This window comes from Bison bison, unplaced genomic scaffold (genome assembly GCF_000754665.1).
Source record: "Bison bison bison isolate TAMUID 2011002044 unplaced genomic scaffold, Bison_UMD1.0 scf7180017864038, whole genome shotgun sequence".
NCBI classification, from domain to species: domain Eukaryota; kingdom Metazoa; phylum Chordata; class Mammalia; order Artiodactyla; family Bovidae; genus Bison; species Bison bison.
The window spans coordinates 3,926,409-3,945,128 of record NW_011494610.1 but is presented as its reverse complement, the minus strand read 5'-3'; the positions used below and the strand labels follow the sequence as shown (position 1 = coordinate 3,945,128).

The 18,720-nt window shown below is 54.8% G+C and overlaps 1 protein-coding gene across 1 annotated transcript in view; it reads left to right on the top strand.

Moving 5' to 3' along the window:
- The window catches only part of TMEM189 (transmembrane protein 189), a 119,777-nt gene that overhangs the window by 93,843 nt on the left and 7,214 nt on the right, over positions 1 to 18,720 (top strand). The window contains exons 7-8 of the mRNA XM_010835122.1: positions 7 to 71; positions 7,840 to 7,959. Of these exons, the coding sequence (XP_010833424.1) occupies positions 7 to 71; positions 7,840 to 7,959 (185 nt within the window). The remainder of the gene's footprint in view (positions 1 to 6; positions 72 to 7,839; positions 7,960 to 18,720) is intronic.

Sequence of the window (18,720 nt, the reverse complement as noted above, 5' to 3'; positions counted from 1 at the left end):
CCGGAGGTCCTACCTGGGGAGTAGCGCGCAGCACGCCGGGGCCCGCGAGCTGGCCGCGCTCTACTCCCCAGGTAGGACCTCCGGCCCCCTCCTCCCGGCCAGCCTGGGCTGCGGGGCCGCGATCCCGGGTCCCCTGGATCGGAACCCCAGCCTCAGGCCCCGATGCAGAGCTCTAGCCGCGGCTCCTAACTTGCAAGTAGCTCCCGTAAGTCTGGGGACCCCACCCCAGCGCCCCTTCCAAGCGCAAACCAGAACCCCAGCCACGGGACTTTCTGGATGCAAAGACAGCCCCCGGATCAAGGAGCTGCCATATCAACCCCTCGGGCTACGGACAGCTCCCATCACGCTGTCGGATCCCAATCCTAGCCCGGGGTCCCCGCGGCTGTAAAGAGCCCCTAGTCTTGGGGATCCACCATTCCAGGACTCCAAGCCGAAGGCACCCCCCCCCCCCCCGCCAGCGACATGCACTGGCCCCCTTCCTAAGAGTTACACCCTATCCCAGGTTCCCCAGATACAGATTTCACACCCTAGGGCCCTATCTGCACCCCTGCCAGGGCCCTGGGCTGTAGTGACTTCACCCCACAAATCTGAGCATATCAGATCTGCTCTGGGAACCTCAACTCAGGGGGCCCCAGGTACCGAGTGCCCCAGACGCCCTTCCTCCAAAGCCCCATCCTAGATTTATAGCTTCAGTTTACAGACCCTCATCCCTCCCCCCGCACCCCCCGAATTAACTCTCACCCTGTATTTTGAAATTCTGGGTGGTGAGGGCCCTCCCTGCACACCTTCCAGTTTAAGCTTTCTTTCAAAATTTAAGCCCCAGTCCCAGCCATTTCCTCTCTCCCGTGTAGATCTTTATATTAACCTCCTGCATAAGGACTTGGGGGTATCCACAGACCAGACTGCAAACTTAGAGACCCTTGCTCTGCTTCTGCCCCCAGGACAAGGTCCCTGTGTCTTCCTGCTGGGCTTACCTTTTCTGCTCTAGCAAGCAACGACCTCCACCCCCTTCTCTGACTTCCACTTGAGCCTCAGGAATCTCATTGCCAGTCCCCAGCAGAGCCAAATGTCCGCAGGGGTTAAGGAATTGCCTTTGAGAACTCCAGAGTCAGGTGACTGGGAGGTCCCTATGCTTGGGTGTCACCAGCTCATCCAGCTTTATTTATTTGTCAAACATTCTGACATCTTTCCTTTTGCCCCGGGCAGGGGGAGGGGGACACCAAGCATAGATATCCCTTGCCTGGGATGAGAATGAGTCTGCCACCACCTTTGGCTTTCTGCCCTGACTGGCCAGGGTTTGCATACCATCTCTGCCATAGCTGTCTGTATGACCTGAGCCCTAGATCACCAGAGACCTTTCTGGATTTGCAGTTTCATGTTCTGTGTCTGTTTTGTTTTTTTTTTTAATACCTAACTTGGGCACCTGGCCCATGATGCCATAGTGTCTTCAACCTGTTCCCCCAGCACCCAGCTTGTGGACCTAAAACCTCTGGTGCTGCCTTGGGCAGCCTGGACTTAGCATCCTGATTCTGCTTCTTAACTATGTGACTTGGGCCAAGGTGCTGGCCCTCTCTGAGCCTCAGTTTCCTCACCTCTAAAATGGGTACATGATAAAGTTTATCTGTTCCTTAGTGTCACTGGGAAATGGAAATGAGATCATCCATCTTGTGCAGTGCCTGGCATACAATAGGGAATCCCTGTTATTAATGCCATAGCCCAACCTCTCCTGTGAGTCTTAGGGTACACTGCCTCATCTCTGTGGTCCTCAGGCTCACCACCTGGAAATCCAGGGTAAGATTCAAAGGCCCCCTCCTTTGGTGTCCAGCTCCACCTACTCGAGTAAACCCTACAGACCTTGAAATCATAAGGGTGTTCTGAGCCTCCCCTGTGGACCCCCACTTCTCATTCCACCATGATTGCACCTTTGTCCAGTTCTGGTTTCCCCAAGTGCCCCTCACCGTCTGAAGGATAGCCCCTCAGGGATTTAAGGGTGCACACAGTCTCCCGGTGCCCCAGACCTGCAATCAGAGGCCTTTTCTCCTCCCGATTTGGAGTTTGGGTGGGGCAAGGGGAGTGCCTGGAGAGGGGGAGTGAAGCAGAAAGAGACTGGCTTCTCTAAATTCCATAGGCCTCCCTCTGCCTGCCTCTGTCCCTTGACGTTGGAGAAGCACCTCCATCTCTCTAGGCCTGGCCTATAAAGTAAGGGACCAGGCTGAATACATATTGAGCACTGGGACCTTTGTCCCAGTCCCTGTTCTAACCCCTGGGGGAATAGTGGTGAACAAAACAGGGAAAACAGAGCTGGGCTTTTGTAAACCCAGTAAATAAGGGAAATAGCTTACTTGCCCAGTGGTGGCAAGTACTGCGGAACAAATAGCCAAAAAGGGAGAAGTTGGGGACAGTCACATTTTGGGGGGGGCAGTTAAGGCCTCCCTAAACAGGTGACATTTGACCCGAGACCAGAAGGGAGGGACGCCTGAAGATATTTGAGGAAGGATTGGTCTAGACCAAGGACACAGCAAGTGCAGAGGCCCTGAGGTTAGGAGCAAGCCTGAAGTGTTTGTGGGAGACTGAGGCAGCCCGTGGGCTGGAGCAGAGGGAGCCAGGGTAGAGTCAGGAAGGGTTCTGGGTTCCAGGACTGAATTCCTGAGATTCACGGGGCTAGAGGTAGGTTGGTACGGTGACAGCTGGCAGCAATAACAAGGCAGTTAACATAGTTGACATTCATTGGTCCCTGACTGTGTGCTGGGCGTTTCCCTCCTACGCTCTCATTTCAGCCTCCCTACAGTTGTCTCTGTAGGAAAGTTGACTTTCCCTGGTGGCTCAGAGGTTAAAGCGTCTGCCTGGAATGTGAAGATCCCCTGGCAGAAGGAAATGGCAACCCACTCCAGTACTCTTGCCTGGAGAATCCCATGGAGGGAGGAGTCTGATAGGCTACAGTCCATGGGGTCGCAAAGAGTCGGACACGACTATCAAGCCTTCCTGTGTATATATATATATGTATGCTTGACTTTGCCTAGTTTATGACTTATTATATATATATACAGGGGTCTCAGGGGTATCCTGGTATCAACTCCATTTTACAGGGAAGGAAACAGAGACCCCTAGAGCCTCCTCATAGCCCACCCCCCACACATGTTCTTCCCAGTGCTTGTCCTGCCTGGGACTCGGCTTGCTTCTGCCCACCAGAGGGGAAGGTCAGCCTTGCCAGGGACACCATATGTTTGGCTGGCCTGGAGTGGCTGCACCCTGTCCATCTTTAAGACCTTCCCTGAGGCTTAGCAAAGAGTGATGATCACGGTCACACAGAGAGTTAGCAGGGCCAGAACCTGAACACTGTTCAGGGGCGTTCTGGGTTCCGTGTTCCGAATCTTTGCTGTGAAGGTGAGCCTGCCCGGGGTGGGGGTGTGGGAGGGGGCCCATGTTCCAGGGTGGCAGGCCAGCATGCCCACAGGGCTGGCAGCAAACACGGTGGGCCTCGTGTCGGCTGAGAGCCATGAGGGGTCTGATCGGGGCAGCTTGAGGTGAAGAGCCTCAGCCCAATCCCCTGGACCCTGAGAGTCTGCCCCGAGGACGTGCCTGGGGCCTGGGAGCCATAGAGGGTCCAAGTGTGGGTTTTGCAGACCCTCTCCCAGGTGCAGCCTTTGTGAAGGGTGGGCGGGCTAGGCAGGCCCTCACGGGCACACCCAGAGGCGAGGTGGGTGTCCCGCATCCTGGCAGGTACCAGCTGACCTCTGGCTATGTGGCTACGCCCGCTCCAGGGGTAGATCTTGGTGGGTCCCCGGAGCCCCTGTTCACCCCCCGGCCTGTGGGACGCAGGCACTCAGTGTGGGTGGGGGGCGAGGTGAAGGGTGTCAGGAGTGCCAGGTGGGGGTCCTGGCCTGTCGTCCGGGGGCTGAGCTGGGCTTTGTCCCCAGAGGGCCTCCTGAGGCCCTTTCCTGGCCAGGCTGGTCCGTCAACACTCCTGGTCCGGTTTCTGTCTCCCTCATTTCCGTGTCTTTCTCTCTCCCTCTCTCTGGCTACATTCATTCTGTCCATCTCCATGTATGTAGAGACCCGCCATCTCTCTCTTTCCTCCTCTTCTCCCTGTCTCTCACCTTGCTTTGTCTCTGATGCTGTTCTCTCCCATCTGTCTCTCTTCCTCTGCATCTCTCCGGTCCCTGCCTCCCCGCTACCTCCTGTCCCCCCACCTCCCTGAGGCTGAGGGTCTCCTAGTGGCCCTGGACCCACCTTAAGGTTAGGTTCCAGGGCTTGTCTGACTGAAACCAGAAGAGGCAGGCCCAGTGCCAGGCCTCCTGCTGTGACCTGTCCCCAGGAAAGCAGAGATGCCCCCCGCCCCGCCCCTGCCAGCCCTGCACAGCCACCACACGCCAGCCCGGCCCCTCTCCAGGCCAGCAGGCATCACCTCTGTCCCTCTGCTCCGATCGTGGTCAGGCCAGGGGCTGGCTTGGGGAAGCAAGACCCAGTGCTGTGCTGGAGGTGGCCTGAGCCCTCTATGCGGAGGAAAGGCCTTCCCCTCCCCAGCCTCAGTCTGCCCATCTGTGACGTGACACCATTTAGACCCCTTGACCGTGTGGTCCTGGCCTGGCTAACTGTCCATGTTGACTTTGGTGACTCTCGAGGGACTTTGGACACCTCATCTCTCCAGGCCTAGTTTGCTCCTCTGAAGCAAACAGCTTCAGATAGCCCCCAGCTTTTGGTGTACTGCAGGCCGGGCTGGCTGGGATCCTCCCTGGCAGTGTAGCTGGTATAGAAGAGGTGCTCTGTGAATGCTTATTATAATAGGTGTGTTTTTTCCGGGTCATAGCTGAGGCACTTGCTCTGCAGAAGACTCCAGAGCCTAGAGGACAGTTTAGATGGGAAAATATTCAGATTTCGGGACGTTGTCCATGGCAATGGGAGAGAGTTGGGCTATCTTTGGAATCAAGACAGCCCCAAACGTCCAGGCTAAGGTCTCCCCCTTATAGGCACAGGATCCAAACTCAGCTCTTGGTTTTTTCCTGCTGAGCCTCAGTTTCCTCATCCAGGAAGTGGGATCACACAGTTCCTCCCTCGAGGTACTGAGACTTGAATGAAAGACTGGGCCTCACCTTTGAAAACCCAGACGACTGCAGGGGCCTGGCCAGCACTGCCACCAGGGGAAGCCCCCCAGGATGAGGCCTCAGGGAGGAGAGAGGGCTGGGGAAGCCAGGAGCTCTGCCCCCATCTGAGGGGGGCTCAGACCTGGGGTGGCCAGAGCCTGTGTTCTTAAAGGAAGCAGGAAAATAGGAATTTAGGGTATTTTTTTTTTTAAGTGTAGCTCCTTTTTTAAAAAAAAAACCTAAGAGCAAAATATGGCAGAGGTGGGGACTTCCCTGGTATTACAGTGGTAAAGAATCTGCCTGCCAGTGCAGGCGACGTGGTTCGATCCCTGCTCCGGGAAGATCCCACATGCCACCGGGCAGCTAAGCCCATGCCCCACAACCAGAGAAAGCCTGTGTGTCGCCAAGAAGACCCAGTGCAGCCGTTTGTCGTTCATTCGCTTAGTCGTCACCGACTCTTTGCGACCCCATGGACTGCAGCACACCAGGCTTCCCTGTCCTTCACCACCTCCCAGGAGCTTGCTCAGACTCATGTCCATTGAGTCAGTGATGCAAAGCCATCCAACCATCTCATGCTTAGAAAAGACCCTGATGCTGGGAAGGACTGAAGTGCAGCCATAGATGGATAAATGAGACAAGACAGGGGGAGTGGGTCTGCAGAGTCTCTGGTGTGGGCTGTACGCTATACCCAGCCCGCAATTGGCCTGGTTATTGTTCCTGTCACTTAATCTCATTGCTGGCGCTGCAGGCTTGGGGGCTGCAGATCATACTGAGGAATCTCCCGTCCCTGACCACCGGCCCTCCCAGCTTCCTGCTTCTGAGCTCCCCCCGTCCTGACTGCAGACCAGAGCCACGAAAGGGAAGGCCCTTCAGGGTCTCGTCATGGTGACCCCAGGTGGGGGCGCTGGGGTGGCAGGGCCCCGGGGTGCCAAGGAAGAAGCCCCTGACTGTGGAGTGGGCAGCGAAAGGCTTCTGCACCTGCCACCTTGTGAGGCCTGGAGGATCCTGGCCCTGTTGGGCCCCAGGGTCCTCGTCTGTACGAGGGATGCGACCCTGGGCATGTCCTTGGCCCACTCAGAGCCTTGGTCTTCTCACAGGGCAGAAGTTCTGGCTCTGGCTTGGAGCGCAGTCTGCTCTGTGCAGCCTGGACAAGGCCCATTCTCTCTCTGAGCCTGGTCCCTGTACAGCGCTTTAGTGAAGGGTGCCCAGAAGCAAAGCCTGGCAGTTTTCCTCTAGGATCGTGGTTAGGAATTTGTTATTCCACAAGCATTTATTAAGCACCAAAGCACAGGGCCCTGCTGTGGAAGGCAGGCAGGGTCCTAGGCCTCCTGAATTGACATTTAGGGAGAGGAGGATGGAAGTTTTGCAGGCAGAGTTTCCCATGATGGGCCCCATGGTCGGGGAGCCCAGGCATTAAAGGAGGAATTGTGGATGGCTTCCTGGAGGTGGAGGTTCCACGGAGAGATCTGCAAGAGGAGATTTGTCCTTGAGACCAGCTGCCTGAGAAAACAGTGTTCCTGGGGGCCATGTCATATGCTATATCACCCAGGCGGTGCTTTTATTTCCTTTTGCGTTTTTAAATTTTAATTTATAATTGTGAGATTTTTGCTAAAATATCGCATTCATAAATTTTAAATTCAAAAGGAGGCGAAAAGACAGTCTTAACTCTACAGTTGTTTGTGTGTTTGTTTTTTCTCTTTTTTTATGTAAATGGATGTTCGGCACTTTGCTGTTTGCACTTACCAGTTTGTCCTGAATTTCCCGTCCCTCCGTCGGCCACATAGGAACAGTCACCCAGGCTTTTTGCCTGGCAACAGAGACACTGTAAACCAAGTTAACTTGTCTGATTCCCCAGGCAGTGGACACTGAGGTTATTCTCAGTGTCTCGATATGGTCAACAAAGCTGCAGTTGAGTGAATCAGCCTGTCCCAGCCCACAGGATATTAAAAATACGTGCCTAAATTATAGAGAGGGTTTCATACCTGCATCCTGATTTCTGGCTCCTCTTGAGAATTCGAGCCTCTGACCTCCCTGGGCCCACACTCCCTGTCCTGGGAGTAGTCAGCCAGTTAGTGCCTCCCGCTTTAGGAGGGGCACATGTGCTGTGGTATCCCACTGTCCCCACCCAGCCCACCTCACTGCTTCAAACCACCTGTCCAGCCCCTGGAGATGTTAAGAGCTTGAGACCTCCTCATCGGCCCTGTGGCTGGAGCCATGGAAGTGATAACCATGGTTGGTTTCTCCTGAATTCCTGACTCATTGCCTGGAGCCCCGCTTGATGGACGTGGGACAGGGTCTGAACGTGCATAATTAAAAGCTGTTTGTAGCGCTTCCAAATGATTGCCTACCAGAAGGGGGCAGGTGATAGGATAATGAGAATTAAAAAAAGAAGCTCATTAAAATTCCTTCAGGGGTCTCCAGAGAGAGCCCGAAGGGGCCCACGAGACCAACGTTCTGGTCCTGCCTGCCAAAGACTCAGCCCATGTAAGGCCAGCCTCATGGGCAGCAGGCCTGTGCGCAGAAGGGTTTGGTTTAACACAGCCGGCCCAGAGTATATGACGTTGGACAGACTTGTCCCATTCTCTGGGCCTCAGTGACACTCTGTGAAATGGGCAGGCTGTCCCTGCATTCAGCCTGCAGTCTGCACTGCGGATTCATGGAACACAGCCCTCTCTAGACCGGCCCTGCCTGCCTCTGATCCTTGATCCGCGGCCTTGGCCTGCCGCCCTGCACTCACTCTCGCCCCTTCTGCCCGCAGGCAAGCGCTTCCAGGAGTGGTGCTGCGTGGTCCTGTGCTTCAGCCTCATCGCCCACAACGTGGCCCACCTCCTGCTGTTGGCCCGCTGGGAGCACACGCCCCTGGTGATGCTGGGCATGGGTGAGTGCCGCAGCCCCGCTGCCTGCCTCGGTTTCCCCAGGGGCCAGGGACCTACCTAGTGTCTGCCCCACACTGATGGCGACTCACACACCCGTGTGTGTACGTGCATGCACAGGACTGGGGTTCGAGCTGTGGGGACCCTGTCGCCCATTGCGCACACGTGGCATTGGTGTCCAGCTTGGCCCAGAGACCTGGGCGTCATCCTGAGCTCCCCCCCTCTGTGACTCCACATCCACCATCAGCGAGTCTCCTGGTTCTGCTTTGAGTTGTATCCAGCGTCCCCCATCCCCTCCCTGGTCCCCACCACCCTCCAGGCTGGACTGTGGTCTCCCCACCTCTACCTCAGCCCTCCACGGTCCACTGTCCATTGTCCACAGGCAGCCGGGAAGACCCCATCGGATCCCCCATGAGGTCATACCACTGATCTGTTGTCCCCAGTCTACTTAGAACAAAACACCAGCTCCTTGGCACAGCCCCCGTCCCTCCTCCCATCACTGCCCTCCTCCCGTCAGCTCACCCCGCTTCTGCCACACCAGCCTCCCCGCTGTGCCTCCCCGGGCACCGTCAGACAGGCTGCTAGCTCAGGGCCTTTGCACATGCTCTTCCTGAGCTTGAACTCTTCCCACAGAGCCCTGCATGGTTCATTGCCTCGTGCCCCTCAGGGAGCTCCTCCTGCAGCAACAGCAGCCTTGCCATGCACCCCGCACCCCACTCTGTCCTATATGCTGTTTCTTTGTCCCCTGCCTCCCCCAGTCACACACCCGCTCCCTGAGAGTCAGGACTTGTGCGTCTTTGCTGCTGTGTCCCCGGACGCGATGCCTCACACAGTAGGTGCTCTGTAAATACTCACCAAAGCAATGAGTGAATGAATGGACTAGCTGCACGCATCAGTGCCTGCCGGTCCGCCGGTTTCCGCCGGTCCATCCTCACGCGTCCACGGCCTGGGCAACGGGCACTGCCATCTTTGGCATCGTTATACAGAGCAGGAGACCGAGCCTCAGAGCGGGGACCAGCTGGAGTCACCCCTCAAAACGGAAAGCACGACACAGTTTCTAATTCAGTGTCTCCACACCCAGGTCCTGGAGTGACGTCATTCCTTCCTGTCCGCACTCTGCCCCTCCGCTCTCCCCTCTAACTCCAGTGCTTGTCACCCCGTTCCCAGGCTCAGTGGCTGGTGCGCCCTTGGTCCAGCCCGCCGGCCCCAAGTGTTCAGCTTCCACAGTCTCATTAAAAGCATTCTGGCCGCTCAGGCCAGTAGCACTTGGGCCTGCTAATTGAGCCATCAGGGTCTGCGGTAGGAGTGGGCATGTGCTGGGGGGCCGGACCAGCTGGAAGGGAAAGAGGGTAACCCATTAGTGCTGAGGAGCCAGGCCCTGCCCACAGAGCCGGACATGCCCCCTCTGTCCAGGGGCAAGAAGGACCTGCACCCCCGGCTTCTCTGCCTCAGAGGAGCACATTCAAGGGCGGAGGTGTCGACAGTGTGAGCCCCAACACCTCATCTGGGGGCGATCACAAGCAGACTGCTACATCCTGGACTCACATCAGCTCTGCCACTCCCGGGCTCTGTGGCCTTGGGCAAGTGTCGTTACACCCCTGAGCCTCTCTGCCACTTCTGGAAGGTGAGGCTGTTCATAGTACCTGCTGGCTGGGGCCACTGTGAGGGCCAGATGCATCCCTGCTGAGAGGGCAGCGGCTGGGTCGAGGTAGGGAGGGGGCACCACCCAACATTCCCCTCCCCGGGGCTCAGACCTTGCCTCTCAATGGTCAGTTTAACTGTGGATATTTCCCAAGGCCGCTGCATGCCAAGGGCTTCCCAGGCGGCACTAGTGGTGAAGAGCCTGCCTGCCAATGCAGGAGGCTCCCTCGCAGGAGGAAGTGGTAACCCACTCCTGTGTCCTTGCCTGGGAAACTCCATGGACAGAGGAGCCTGGCGGGCTGCCGTCCATGAGGTTGCTAGAGTCGGACACGACTGAGCGACCGCACAACACAGACACCACCACATGCCGAGTCCCACCCTGGGCTCTCTGAACTGTAGGCAGCAACCGAGCGAGAGAGTGTAGCTCTGGGACCGGGTGGTTGGCCTGTTGGGCAGCAGCAGGGTCTGGGATGGTACATCCAGACCTGCCCATCTCCTAAACCACAGACTCCCTGACTAGAGACTGTAGGCCTCCACTAGGAGGGAGCGCGTGTTCTCAGCAGTGGGCCCACTCCGGGCAAAGGACCCATAGCTCCAGAGCCCCTGTGTGGGTTGAGTGAGCCAAGAGGTTGGCACCCCGGGTAGGGCACCACCTCCTTCCCCCGACTGGGGCCAGATCTTCCAGCCCTGGGGTCAGGAGATTTCTCACCTGCTTATCAGCCAAGCTCTTCCAACAAGCACCTTTGCCTCTGGACTGATAACAGCCGACAATCCTCTGATAGCAGTGTTTGCACACTTGCTGATCGATTTAAGTAGCGACTCTGATTTCTGTGTTGACACAGCGGAAGGAAGGGTACTGTGCCAGCCTACAGAAGCCACCCCTAGCCTGCTGCTATCTCCCAGGGGTTCTGGTGCCCCTGGCAAGCCCCAGAAAGCCAAGGAGCCAGAAGCCTTGAAAAGGTGCCCAGTTAATAAATACAGATAGATGATGCCATCCTGGGTAGCAAAGTCAAGATTGGCGGAAACTGGCAGGGAGGATGAGGAAAGAGGTCAGGGAAGGTCTCTGGAAAAGTGACAGGTGCACAGAGACCTGAAGGCGGTGAGCGAGCTGGTCGGGTGGTTCTGTCTGGGGTATTCCCCGCAGAGGGGGCAGCAGGTGCAAAGCCCTTGAGTCTGGAGTAAGCCCCAGACTCAAGCTTGGAGTAAGCTTGAGTAAGCGCTTGGAGAAGAGAAAGGAGGCCAGTGTGGCTGGAGAAAATTGCCCAAAAGAAAAGTAATTGGGGGGAGATCAGAAACTCGTGGGGACCCAGCCATGCAGGGCTTTAAAGGCCGTGGTCTGAACTTGGAGTTTTATTCAAGCCATGAGAAGTCACTGACGATTGTCCCCTTGGAGCCAGTTAGGTTCAGTTCAGTTGTTCAGTCGTGTCTGACTCTTTGCGACCCCATGGACTGCAGCACGCCAGGCCTCCCTGCCCATCACCAACTCCGGAGCTTACTCAAACTCACGTCCATTGAGTCGGTGATGCCACCCAACCATCCCATCTTCTGTCATCCCCTTCTCCCGCCCTCAGTCTTTCCCAGCATCACGGTCTTTTCCAAGGAGTCAGTTCCTCGAATCAGGTGGCCAAAGTACTGGAGTTTCAGCTTCAGCATCAGTCCTTCCAATGAATATTCAGGACTGATCTCCTTTAGGATGGACTGGTTGGATCTCCTTGCAGTCCAAAGGAATCTATAGTCTTCTCCAACACCACAGTTCAAAAGCATCAATTCTTTGGCACTCAGCTTTCTTTATAGTGCAACTCTCACGTCTATACATGACCACTGGAAAAACCATAGCCTTGACTAGATGGACCTTTGTTGGCAAAATAATGTCTCTGCTTTTTTAATATGCTTTCTAGGTTGGTCATAACTTTTCTTCCAAGGAGTAAGCGTCTTTTAATTTCATGGCTGCAATCACCATCTGCAGTGATTTTGGAGCCCCAAAATATAAAGTCTGACACTGTTTCCACTGTTTCCCCATCTATTTCCCGTGAAGTGATGGGACCGGATGCCATGATCTTCATTTTCTGAATGTTGAGCTTTAAGCCAACTTTTTCACTCTCTTTCACTTTCTCACTTTCATCAAGAGGCTCTTTAATTCTTCACTTTCTGCCATAAGGGTGGTGTCATCTGCATATCTGAGGTTATTGATATTTCTCCCAGCAATCTTGATTCCAGCTTGAGTTTCATCCAGCCAAGCATTTCTCATGATGTACTCTGCATATAAGTTAAATAAGCAGGGTGACAATATACAGCCTTGATGTACTCCTTTTCCTATTTGGAACCAGTCTGTTGTTCCATGTCCAGTTCTAACTGTTGCTTCCTGACCTGCATACATGTTTCTCAAGAGGCAGGTCAGGTGGTCTGGTATTCCCATCTCTTTCAGAATTTTCCACAGTTTGTTGTGATCCACACAGTCAAAGGCTTTGGCATAGTCAATAAAGCAGAAATAGATGTTTTTCTGGAACTCTTGCTTTTTCCATGATCCAGTGGATGTTGGCAATTTGATCTCTGGTTCCTCTGCCTTTTCTAAAACCAGCTTGTACACCTGGAAGGTCACGGTTCACGTATTGCTGAAGCCTGGCTTGGAGAATTTTGAGCATTACTTTACTAGCGTGTGAGATGAGTGCAATTGTGCGGTTGTTTTGAACATTCTTTGGCACTGCCTTTCTTTGGGATTGGAATGAAAACTGACCTTTTGCCCTTGGAGCCGACATCATCTGATGCAGCAGGGAGGGCGGTGGGGACAGGGAGGGCTGGAGGGGAGGCGAAGGAGGTGGCCCAGACCCCAGAAGGGCAGCGGAGGTGGTGAGAGGTGGTAAGAGCCGGGTGAGCTGTCGGAAGGTGCTGACAGGTGGCTGTGGTGGTGAGAGGGAGAGGGGTCGGCGCCCTGAGAGAAGTGACCGCCGACATCTCGGAGGGAAGTGGAGGAGCCTCGAGCTGCCTGGGGTGCTGCCTGCCGGGCCGCCAGAGGCCTTCAGCAGGAAACCGGAACCGGAAATCCCGGTGTCCCGGGAGGAGAGACACTGTTTGAAGCCCACGCACGTGCTGGCGGAGGGACCCTCGGGGGTTCTCTGTGCGAACAGAGAAGAGCCCTGAGACTTCCAGGGCGGGAAGAGGAAGAAGAGCCAGCCAAGAGGGAACATGGGGAGCCGGGCAGGGTCGCGCAGACCTGGACGAGAAGGTGTTTCAAAAGACTTGGGGTTCAGCGAGGAGCACCCACCAAGCAGGGCAGCAGGACGGGGCCACGAGGGACCGTCGGAGTTATCCCCCTGGAGGTCTTCAGCGGCCCGCACAAGGACGGCGTTGGCCGCAGCGAATAAGTAACCCAGGAATGACCTTCGGAGCCCTGAGCAGTTTGCAGCACTTGGGGAAAGTGCAGGGAAAATGGGGTGGTGAGCTGGTGCCCGAAGGAGGGACTAGAAATTCCTGGCAAAGGAGGGCGGGGCTTCCAGATGGAAGACACAGTGAGTGCAGAGGTCAGCAGTGATCGGGCAGTCACAGGGCCTCGGGTCGTGGGTGGCCTCTCGGGTCAGGAGTCTGGCCTGGAGGAGGAGTCTCCCCTGGATTTGAGCTGAAAGGTGGTAAAGACAGGATTTGGCCCCAGGACCGGAGGGACCAGGGCTTCCCTGATGGCTCAGCGGGGGAAGAATTTGCCTGCATTGCAGGAGACGCAGGTTCAATCCCTGGAGGAGGAAATTGCAACGCACTCCAGTATTTTTGCCTGGAAAATAACACACCGAGGGTCGGACACAACTGAGCGACTAAACACACACACACACACACTACACCGTAGGGACCAGCCCTTAGCAGTGTCTGTTTCTGTCTCACCCCGTCTCCACACCAGGCCTCAGGGTGGGCGGGGCAGAGAAGTCCCAGCGCATGGCCTGTGGGGAAATGGAGGCCCCAGGGGGCTGTCTCAGGGTCTCAGGGTGAGTCAGGGTAGCTGGGGTGAGTCATGGTCTCCTAGCCTGGCCCCATGTCCTGCAGGCAGGGTGGTGACCAGGCTCAGGCCACCCCCAGGGTGATCCAGCCAGTAGGCGCTGACACCAGCCCTGGGACAAAGAAGCTTCTGTGTGCCCGCCTCTGCCAGCCCTGCTCCCATTAAAGAGGACTTGGGCAGCAGGCCTGGAGGCCTGGACTTGTGCTCTGAAAACGACCACGGCCCATAGATCACAGAGCCATTTCCTCCCGGGGCGGGGGCGGGGGGACTCTCTTCTCTCCAAAAATAATTCCTGGCATCTCCGTAAAGGCCACGTCCCTCCTCCCTGCTGGGCAGCCAGAAAAGGCCAGGGGCTGGTCGCTGGACAGATGACACCGCAGATGCTGCAGGAGGGGAGCGGCATTTAACTACTGACGGTGGCTGCGTTGGGGGCCGCGTACTGTGTCCCAAGGCCTGCACTGCGTGCTCGGTCGCTCCTTTGTGTCTGACTTTTTCAGCCCCATGGACCGCAGTCCGCCAGGCTCCTCTGTCCGTGGGATCTCCCAGGCAAGAATGCTGGAGTGGGTTGCCGTTTCCTTCTCCAGGGGATCTACCCACCCCAGGGATGGAATCTGCATCTCTTGTGTCTCCTGCACTGGCAGGAGGATTCTTTACCACTGCGTCACCTGGGAAACCCTTAGGACCTGCATTTGCCTGTTGTTAGCTGATGGTACTTAAGCGACGTAAATACCGTTCCTGTCTCAGACCTGGACATGAAGGCTCAGCAGCATCATGAACAGCCCTGTCTCTGGTCTCTGGCCACTGACCAGCAGCTCTGACCCCTCCTTACCCTCCAGGTCTCATTTCTTCCTCTGGCAAGTGGGATGTGGTGAGGCCTATCACAGTGGACATGAAGTGAGATGACACACTTTTTTTTAATAGACTCTCTTTTTTAGGACAGCTTTAGATTTACAGGAAATGAGCAGATAGTTACAGCAAGTTCACATATAAGTTCACATATAAGCCCTGGCCCCAGTTCCCCTTATTACTGCCTCATGTTGGTATCATATGTGTGTTATAATGAATGCACCAATATGCATTATTATGAAGTAAAGTCCATAGTTTATTCAGAGGTCCTTAAGTTTTTTTCAGTTTTTAAAATTTTTTTAGGTAACAGCTTTGTCGTCGTATCGTTCACACAATATTGCATTCACCCGTACAAAGTGCACAATCGAGTAGTTTTTAGTAAATTTATCAAGTTACCTAATCATCACCACGCTCAATTTTAGAACACTTTCATCACCCTGCAAAGAAACCCTGTACCTCTTAACCATTAAGTCCTAACTGATCTCCGTTCTGTATCAGATTTTCGTATTTTGGAGATCTCATGTAAGTGGAACCCTAAGCTGCGTGGTCTCTTGGGTTTCTTGTTTGGCCGGCTGGTTGTGTCTTAGCTGCTTGTTTTTTGCTGGAGAACAGCCAGTTGCCAGCATTGTGATAGTGTCAAGTGTGCAGCAGAGTGCCTCAGCCGCACAGATCGTCCTTCTCCCCCAGACGCCCCTCCCATCCAGGCTACCGCTCACTGAACAGAGTTCCCTGCGCTGTGCAGTAGGTCCTTGTTGGTTATCCATTTTAAATACAGCAGCACATACGGATGTCCTTAATTTTTAGTTACTGCCCTTTCTCTACCCCAGGATCCCATCCACGATCCCACGTCACGTTTAGTTGTCATCCGTCGAGGTTCCTGAGCTGTGAGTTTCTCGGATCTTCCTTGTTTTCAGTGACCTGGACAGTTTGAGGAGTGCTGTGTCTTGTGGGATGCTCGTCTGCTGGGATTTGTCTAGTGTTTTTGTTAGTGGGCTGTGTGTCTTGGGGAGGAAGAGCCCAGAGGTCAAGTGCCATTTTCATCACCATCTATAGCAAGGATATATACTATCAGCATGACTGATCCCCGTGACGTTGACCTTGACCACCGGGCTCAAGTGGTGTTTGTCGGGTTTCTTTAAAGTTACTCTCACCACCTCCTTTTCGTATTGTTCCCCTTGGAGAGAAGTCGCTGCATAGCACGTGTTTAATCTGTGGGGATTTATATTCCCAATAATACACTTTTTTAACACTTTTGACAAAGGACCCAGCGCACAGGAAGCACCCTAGTGTTAACTGTAATTACAAAACATTTTTCTAATATTGTTTTTATTATCATTGTCATCTGTAAGGAGTTTCTCAGGTGGCGCTAGTGGTAAAGAACCCACCTGCCAATGCAAGAGACAGATGCAGGTTCGATCCCTGAGCTGGGAAGATTTCCTGGAGGAGGGTATGGCAACCCACTCTGGTATCCTTGCCTGGAGAATCCCATGGACAGAGGAGCCTGGCGGGCTACAGTCCGTGGGGTCGCAAAGAGTCGGACATGACTGAGCGACTTAGCACGCACACATCATCTGTAAGGATTAAGTGCTTAGGACGATTAAGGAGATGAGATCTGTAACCGGCTTAGGACTGGCCTTGGTACAGTTTAGGGATTAAGAGAGATAAAACATTTAAGGTGCTGGAACAGAGCCTGGTAACTATAAGTGCTCAATAAATATCAAGTAAAACTAAATAAGCAAGTGGGTGGGTAGATGGATAGATAGGTAGATGGCTCGCATCTTTACCCAAAGAAGATGAGGGCATATGTCCTCACACAGGCTTGTGGATGGCAGTTCACAGGAGCTGAGTCATTCCAGCCCCAACCTGGAAACAGCCTCGTTGTCCACCAGCAAAATGGATGAACGTACCGTGGTACATCCAGGTGGTGAAGCACTGTTTGGCGCTGAAAAGGATGAACTCCTGAGACAACCACATGGATGCCTCTAGAAGCATCATGCTAGTGAAGAAAGCTAGACCCAAAAAAGCATATCCCATAAGGATCCATCTGTGTGAAGTCCCAGAGTTCGCAAAACCAGTGTGTGATTATGGGAAGCAGGTTGGTGGTTGCATGGAACAAGGGTGAGGAGGCAAACTGGGCACCGTGAGGGAGCCTGCTGGAGGGCTGCGTTCTCCTGAGGCAGCGTTAGCTCAGGCTGATGGCACGGGGGCTCAAGAGGTACCTCCGCTGACCCTTCGCTGGCAAAGGGAAGATGCTGAGGCCCAGAGCAGGCAGAGTTTGCCCAGGGTCACACAGCAGTGGCTCCAGCTCTTGGTCTGGCTCCCCCTGACCTTGGCTCCAGTGCCGCTGTTCCCTCATGGTAGACACAAGGCAGTGTGTAACGGCATCCTGTGGTATGCAGTAGGAGCTCTATTAATACCCCGGACCTACTGAGGCAGAGATTAAGGGCATGAAAGGGAGCTGGTTTTGGAGACTGGTAGACTAACCTCTTCTCAAACCAGGTCTGCCACTCAGGGAGGTGGTTCAACCTCCCTGAGCCCCCTTCCGCATCCGAGAAGTGGGGAAAATAAACGAGGCTGTCCCCTCAGATGGTGACCAGTGCTGTGAAAGCAAGCAAGCAAGGAGACGTGACCAAGAGCACCTGCCTGGGAGGATGGCTTTAGCCGGGGACTTCGTGATGTTTACCCTGAGCTAGAAGACGGAGGAGGAGCCAGCCCTTCAGGGGTCTCAGGGAGGGGGTGGTGCGCCGGATAGAGGAGCAGCAAGTGCAGAAGCCCTGGGCTTCCCAGCCTTCACCAGCCCCTTCCCCAGCCCGGCCCGCCCTCCCTGCACCGCCCCTGAGCAGCACGACTGCCCAGCCCTGTGCGCCAGCCTTAGAGCCCTGGCACGGCCTCCCCCTCCCCAGCGTGGCCCCCAGGCAGTGTCACCCCTTCCTCACTCTGTTGTCTTTTTTTTTTATTTCTGGCTGCGTGGGCTTTCTGTAGTTGCGGCGAGCGGGGGCTTCTCTGTTTGTGGTGCCCAGGCTTCGTTGCCCTGTGATATGTGGGATCTTCCCAGACCAGGGACTGAACCCGTGTCCCCTGCACTGGAAGGCAGATTCCTCTCCACTGTACCACCTGGCAAATCTCCTTGCCCCTTATCTCTCTGTCCCAATGACATGAGCTCAGCCAAAGTCCGGTGCATCTCTGGCTCGAGTGTAGGGCACACAGTAGGTCCCTGGCAAAATGTCGCCTTTATGGACTAAATGAACAACAGCAAAGATAATGATAGTATTATTATCTTTGTGTAGTGCAGGGCTCCCTCTGCACTACACACTGTACTTAGCACTTCCCATCGATTCACTCAACACGTGTACCGACCCATGTTGTGTGCCAAGAAGTGGGATGCAGCCATAAACGAAAGACGAAAATTCCTGACTTTGTGGAGCTGACGTTTTTGTAGAGGAAGACAGTAAACAGAAATGAAGTCCAAGGTGATAGGTGTTTGGAGAAGAAAAGAGACAGGAAATGCTGGGAGGCGGGGGTGCTTACGGTTTTAGATGAGGTGTCCTCGGGGACCTTTGAGGCAAAGATCTGAAGGAAGTGAGGGAGTGAGCTGTGTTACATTTTGGGAAAGAATGTTCCAGCAGGTTGCAGAGCAAGTACAGAGACCCAGAGGCTTGTAAGGGGGTGTAAGGAAGGGGACTATGCCAGCAGGGCTGAGACGCAGGCGGTGGGGAGCAGGATGGGTGGTACTGGGGCGTCTCCTTGGGCAGCGGGCTGGCCACTCGGCCTTGGTTTCCCCTTGTGGACGATGTCATGGTGCATCCTCCCGAGATACTTGGGCCCCAAGGTAGCTTAAGCGCCTAGCTCTGCCACTTGCCATGTATGCGACCTCAGTCTAGTTAGTTCTGTTCTCCAAGCCTCAGTTTCCACCTCTATAAAGTAAAACTAAAGATGGTACCAGCTTCTGATAGAGCTGAGAATTTGCGAAGATCGAGCATGTCTGGCACTGAGAAAGTATTCAGTAGACGGTAGCTGCCGTGTTCTTTTTAAATCATTCTCATTCTCATCCATCTAGAGGGAACTGGGGCACAGAGAGGTTAGGGAACATGCCCAGTGTCACACAGCTGGTAAGTGACAGCTGGCACGTGAGTCTAGGCGTAACAGCACTTACCCTCTGGATTATACTGAACCCTCAAGTGAGCATGTGGTTTCGGGGCTCTGTGAGGGGTCTTTGTTCTGAAAAGGCTGCTGGGGGCCCAGTGATCACATTGACTGTTGGTAAAAGCTGGGTTGCGGGGGTGTGGCTTCTGTCTGG